Below are 6,183 nucleotides of genomic sequence, written 5' to 3'. Positions count from 1 at the left end.
TCTTCTTCTTCTTCTTCTTCTTCTTCTTCTTCTTCTTCTTCTTCTTCTTCTTCTTCTTCTTCTTCTTCTTCTTCTTCTTCTTCTTCTTCATAGTCCTGGCTGTCCTGGAACTTATTCTCTAGACTAGGTTGGCCTCGAACTCAAAGATCTGCCTACCTCTGCCTCCCAAGTGCTGGGATTAAAGGCATTCACCACTCTTTCCTGGCAAGAGCCTATTAAAAAAAAAGAAAGAAAAAGAAAAAGAAAACAAAAACTCAATAGAGGAAAAGATTTGAAAAAAGATTTCAGAGAACTGGAGAGATGGCTCAGGAGTTAAGAAATCCTTTTGCCTCTGCGGAGGACCTGAGTTAAGCACTCATGTTAAGTGGTTCACAACCACCTGTACCTCCAGCCTTGGTGAGGCCCAACTTCCTCTGACCTTTTTGGGCACCTGCACTCATATGCAAATACCTACACACAAACATATAATTTTAAAAAAGTCTTTAAGCCGGGCGTGGTGGCTCACGCCTTTAATCCCAGCACTCGGGAGGCAGAGGCAGGTGGATTTCTGAGTTAGAGGCCAGCCTGGTCTATAAAGTGAGTTCCAGGACAGCCAGGGCTACACAGAGAAGCTCTGTCTCGAAAAACAAAAAACAAACAACAACAACAACAACAAAAAAAACAATAAAAAAAAGTCTTTAAAAGAAATGCAAGGAGCTAGGGAGACAGGTAGCTCAGTGGTTGAGTGCACTTGCTCTTGCAGAGGACCTGGGCTCTGTCCTCAGTGTCCATGTGGTGGCTCACAACCATCCATAATTCTAGTCCCAGAGGATTCAATGTCCTCTTCTGATCTCCACAGGCACCAGACACACACATGGTGCACATACATACTTGCAGGTACCGTATACTCATGCACATAATATTAAAAATAAAAATAACTAAAACCAAAGCAAATGTAAATGGAGTGGGGTGTAGTCCCGTGACTGAGCACGTGCTTAGCACCCGTGAACCCTTAGGTTCAATCCTCAACACAGCCCTCACAAAAAGTACCTGTATTAAAATACACAGGTCCTTTTCAACACAATACAGTGCTGTTTATCCAGCACGAATAGCTACCACATAACCATTCTATACTTAGCATTTATATTGTATCAAGTGTTTCAAGTAGTCCAGAGTTTATTTAATATACAGTAGGGCATGCGTAAACTATATGCACAAATACTGACTCATTTTATATAAGGGACTTGAGCATCCAGGCATATGTGATATCCATGAGGGATCCAGAATCAACTGTGTGTGGAGGGACAACTATATGTATTCATTCTTCTCTCCACCTCCTGGACTGGGAAATGAACTGGTACTTGGGCAAAAGGAAGAGATCCTTAAAATCTGGATGCATGAGACAAGTATTTCAGGCCAAATGTTTGGAGTTTGCCTCATGGGCAGCAGGAAGCCATGGAGGGTGTCCCATCAAGGGGAAGTAGCCCTATCTGCAAATGATATTGTGAATTCAAGGGGAGACCCCAAGGTTAGAACAGTCGGCGTGTATCTCTCTTCACCTGAAACTTGGAGGCTTGATTGATGTTCGGAAGGCCACACCCCCTCCTACGCTTCTTTTCCAGGTAGTTCCGAGAGTGTTTGGGCGCATGGTGAGTAAGAGTCGGGAAGCAGTGGCCCAGGCCATGGTGCTGGAGATGTTCCGGGAGGAAGATTACTACAATGACGATGTTCTGGATCAGATGGGGGCCAGCATCCTGGGTGTAGAGGGCCCCCGGCGCCACCCTGATGAGCCCTCTGAGGATGAAGTCTTTGAGCTCTTCCCCATGTTCATGGGTGGTCTTCTCTCCGCCCACAACCGGGCGGTGCTGGCTAAGCTTGGCTGTCCCATCCAGAACCTGGATGCCCTGGAGAATGCCCAGGCCATCAAGAAGAAGCTGGGGAAGATGGGTCGGCAGGTGCTGCCCCCCTCGGAGCTTCTTGACCATCTCTTCTTCCACTATGAGTTCCAGAACCAGCGCTTCTCAGCTGAGGTGCTGGGCTCCCTACGCCAGCTCAATTTAGCAGGTGTGCGCATGACGCCCCTCAAGTGCACAGTGGTGGCCTCTGTACTGGGAAGTGGAAGGCACCCCCTGGATGAGGTGAACTTGGCCTCCTGCCAGCTGGATTCCGCTGGGCTACACACTCTCATGCCTGTTCTCCTGCGTGCCCGGAAACTGGGGTGAGGACTAGTCCTTATGCACAGGCGTGAAGGGAGGAAAGGGTGGGAGGAGCAGCAGGAGAGAGAAGATGCTAGGGAGGCCAAAGGAATGAAGAAGGGCCAGGGGCACACATGAGTCAGCTTTCTGTTACTCTAAAAAAACCGAAGGCCAGCTACTTTCTAAAGAAAAGAGGTCTGCCAGACGGCGCACACCTGTAATCTCAATATTCAAAAAACAGGCTGAAGCAGTGCTGTGAGTCCAGCATGGGCTACATAGTGAATTCCAGGCCAGCCTGGGCTATATTAAGACCTTGACTCAAGAAAAAGGAAGGGGAAAGAGCTTTGTTTTGGAAGCTAAAAGGCTATGCATGGGTTGGTCTTCTGGTAAAGCTCTCGGAGGCTGCATTGCAACATGGCAGAAGAGCAGAGAAGGAGACAGCTGTGTGCAGGAAGGCCCTGAAGGCACATGGAGATACCTCGCTTTACAACAATCCACTGTGTTGGGACTCAAAGCCCCGGCTAGTTAATGCTCTATAAGCACAGATCTCTCCCTACCTGACCCTCAAACCAGGCTCCCTCTCAAAGGCTCCTGCAGTACATCCACAGGCCTCCATCCCATGTCCCCTGACTCAGCAGAGCACAGCAGGGCAGGATGGAGAAGTTCCGAGGGCAGAGGCCACTTGAGCAACAGGGGGCAAGGAATGTGTAGATGGCAGGAAGCAGGCTGGTAAGGAGGCACACACCACGGGGAAGACACCCCCCCCCCCCCCCCCCCCCGTGCTGACCTGCTTGCTTGGTCTCTTGCCTCCCCTCTCCTGCCACCTTCTGCTCCAGGTTGCAACTCAACAATCTGGGCCCTGAGGCCTGCCGAGACCTCCGAGACCTGCTCTTACATGATCAATGCCAGATCACCACTCTTAGGTGAGTGTCCGGTAGCAGGGGCCTGGTGGGAGGCTCGGGCTCCTCCGATGGCCTCAGATGTGGTGAGAACAGAGGCTGCCCTGGCCCCAGGAGAGAGAGTATCTGGGCCCTGGCTGGCTCCCTGCCCAGGACCATCACAAGAATCTGGGGTTTTTTGTTTGTTTGTTTGTTTTGCTGTTTTTTTTTTTTCGAGACAGGGTTTCTCTGTATAGACCTGGCAGTCCTGGAACTCACTTTGTAGACCAGGCTGGCCTCCAACTCAGAAATCCGCTTGCCTCTGCCTCCAGAGTTGCTGGGATTAAAGGCGTGCGCCACCACACCCGGCGCATCACAAGAATCTGAAAGGAGCAAGGTGGTGGCACACAACCTTAATCTGAGCACTAGGAAGGCACAGATCTCCGAGTTCAAAGCCACCCTGGTCTATAGAGCAAGTTTCAGGATAGCCAGGACTACACGAGAAACTTGTCTCAAACAAACAAACAAACAAACTGAAATAAATATAAAGGAACAAGGAAGACACCCAGAGTGGGTGCTAAGAAAGCCTTTCTCCTGGCTAATATCAGCCAGGGGGACAGGAAGGCTGCAGTAATTCCTGGGCCAGTTGCCTGGCAACAGGATCCCTCATCCCTGCAGACTCACCATCATGCTGGGTACTCTCTAGTTGCTCCCAAGGTATTGGCTGATTTCCTAGGATGCCTGGGGGCCCCTGTTTCTAATGAGAACCAGGAGAGGTGAATGAGGAAGAAGAAAAGGGACTCAAGGGGGGGACCCCTAGTGCGATGGCTCAGAAGGTGAAAGTGGCTGGTGCCAAGCCTGAAAAATTGAGTTTAATCCCCTGGGCTCACATATTGGTTGGAAGGAAAGAACTGGTTCTGCACAAGTATCCTCTGACCTCCTGTGCCCCTCCCTTCCCCTCCCCCACTTCACTCCCACAGGCACACACGCACGGAATAAGTAAATGCTTTGTTTTGTTTTGTTTTTAATGAAAAGGGGGTGGGGAGTGTGACTGTAGAAAGATGGAACCAGAGAGGAGGGGGGACCAGAGGCTGGGGAGGCTGTGGAGGAAGGTGTAAGACTGTTAGGAACAGAAGAGGAAGGAAGCCACTCCTCATTTCGCTGTCCCTTTGCCTGGGTCCCATTTCTGTGTTCAGACTGGCCTCCAACCCAGATGTGCCCCCTTTGGCCAACGTCCTAGCACCCAGTTTGGGTATCTACAATGCCCCGCCCCCCCAACCTTGCCTCGCCTGTGGCCCACAGGCTGTCCAACAACCCACTGACAGCAGCTGGTGTGGGCTTGCTGATGGACGGGCTGGCGGGAAACACTTCAGTGACACACCTGTCCCTGCTGCACACTGACCTCGGAGACGAGGGACTGGAACTGCTGGCTGCCCAGCTGGACCGAAACAAACAACTGCAGGAGCTGAACGTGGCCTACAATGGTGCTGGTGACACAGTCGCTCTGGCCTTGGCTAAGGCTGCTCGGAAGCACCCGTCCCTGGAGCTGCTGCAGTAAGTCCTGTTCCTGGTCTTGTCCCAGTCCGCTTGTTGCTTCTCTTTAGTGTGTTCTTCCTTCCCTGGGGGTGCCGTTTTTGAACCTACTCTCTGGATTCCCTTTCTGATTGATCCTAGTTTGCTGGGTACTGAGCTAACCCAAGTCCCCTGTCCCTTACCCTACCACCATTTCTCCCAGGACTGCTGTCTCTGGTCACACCATATGTTTCCATCAGCTTCTACCTCTGCCTCTGGCTTATTGCAGAGTCTTTTTGCGATGCTAGGGAGTGAACCCAGGGCTCTGTGCATGCTAAGCATTCTACCACCCGAGCTTTGTCCTCAGATCTTATTACACATGCTTGGCCCCTCCCATTCCACAGCCTGTAAGGAATTATAAGGCTTCCCGGCTCTCTGCCTATCTACCTTGGGCCTTTCTTCTCAAAACCCTGATGAATGACATCCTCCCATCTCTTTCTTCTCCAGCCTCTACTTCAATGAGCTGAGTTCAGAGGGCCGCCAGGTTCTGAGGGATTTGGGGGGCTCTGCTGAAGGTGGTGCCCAGGTCGTAGCCTCGCTGACAGAGGGGACGGCGGTGTCTGAGTACTGGTCAGTGATCCTTAGTGAAGTCCAGCGCAACCTCAACAGCTGGGACCCGCTCCGGGTCCAGAGGCATCTCAAGCTGCTGCTCCGTGATCTGGAAGACAGCCGGGGCGCCACCCTTAATCCCTGGCGCAAGGCTCAGCTTCTGCGAGTGGAGAGCGAGGTGAAGACTCTTCTGGAGCAACTGGGAGGTTCTGGACACTGAGACAGTGACAGAACTGTGGGAGCATTGGCTTCCTCTGTGGCTTCCTGGCTTGTACAACTCCTTCCAGAAAGATCCCTTCAACTCTGGGGTCAAAGCAATGGGTAAAACTGTGCTGTACCCACCCCAGCAGGTCCAGCCTAGAGTTCCCAAGGTCGAATGCAGTGAATTGATGTTGGACTTGGATATGGAACATGTCACCTCTCCCTTAGCCTAGAGGGACTAAGGATTTGGCCTCTGATTGTGTTTGCTATGCTGGGGGGTGGGGGGGTTCTGCCAGCCAGCAGATGTACTGGACGGCTCTCCATCCTGCCTTATGCTCACCTCTGGACACAGAATGCCCTCACACTGGTGCTTTCCCAGCCTCATGTCTCTCAAATGCACGGGATCGATGGCTCCAAGGCTACTAGGGACAAGTGTGCCCACCTTGCTGCTATTAAAAAGCTGTGTGTCTTCCACCCCCTGCGGTCTCCACTTCCTTGCTTGGTGCTTCCAAGAAAGGGTTTGGTTTCCCTTCTACTGCAGATGGCTCCTGGCCACCAGACTCAGGCAGTAGCGTCGTCGCGCTGCTGGAGTTCTTGGTGTTAAGGCCTGGGCGCTGGCATCCCCATCAAGCTGAGCTCTGCCACGCATGCTCAGTAAGCTAAAAAGAGAATAGTGAAAAGGCAGAGAAGAAGGGCTGGAGAGATGACTCAGCAGGTAAGAGCACCCGACTGCTCTTCCAAAGGTGCAGAGTTCAAATCCCAGCAACCACATGGTGGCTCACAACCATCCGTAACAAGATCTGACGCCC

The 6,183-nt window shown here is 51.8% G+C and overlaps 1 protein-coding gene across 2 annotated transcripts in view; it reads left to right on the top strand.

Annotated features, from left to right (window-relative positions):
- Nlrx1 (NLR family member X1) overlaps positions 1 to 5,842 on the top strand; it is a 15,871-nt gene extending 10,029 nt beyond the window's left edge. For both annotated transcript variants that reach the window (XM_021207235.2, XM_029543648.1), the window contains 4 exons: positions 1,602 to 2,197; positions 3,011 to 3,097; positions 4,355 to 4,606; positions 5,072 to 5,842. In XM_021207235.2, the coding sequence (XP_021062894.1) occupies positions 1,602 to 2,197; positions 3,011 to 3,097; positions 4,355 to 4,606; positions 5,072 to 5,393 (1,257 nt within the window). In that variant the 3' untranslated portion in view covers positions 5,394 to 5,842. The remainder of the gene's footprint in view (positions 1 to 1,601; positions 2,198 to 3,010; positions 3,098 to 4,354; positions 4,607 to 5,071) is intronic.
- The last annotated feature ends 341 nt before the right edge of the window (positions 5,843 to 6,183 follow it).

This window comes from Mus pahari, chromosome 10 (assembly GCF_900095145.1).
Source record: "Mus pahari chromosome 10, PAHARI_EIJ_v1.1, whole genome shotgun sequence".
Taxonomy (NCBI): Eukaryota; Metazoa; Chordata; class Mammalia; order Rodentia; family Muridae; genus Mus; species Mus pahari.
Note: the sequence above shows the minus strand (reverse complement) of the source record. Positions and strands in the feature narration are given on the sequence as shown.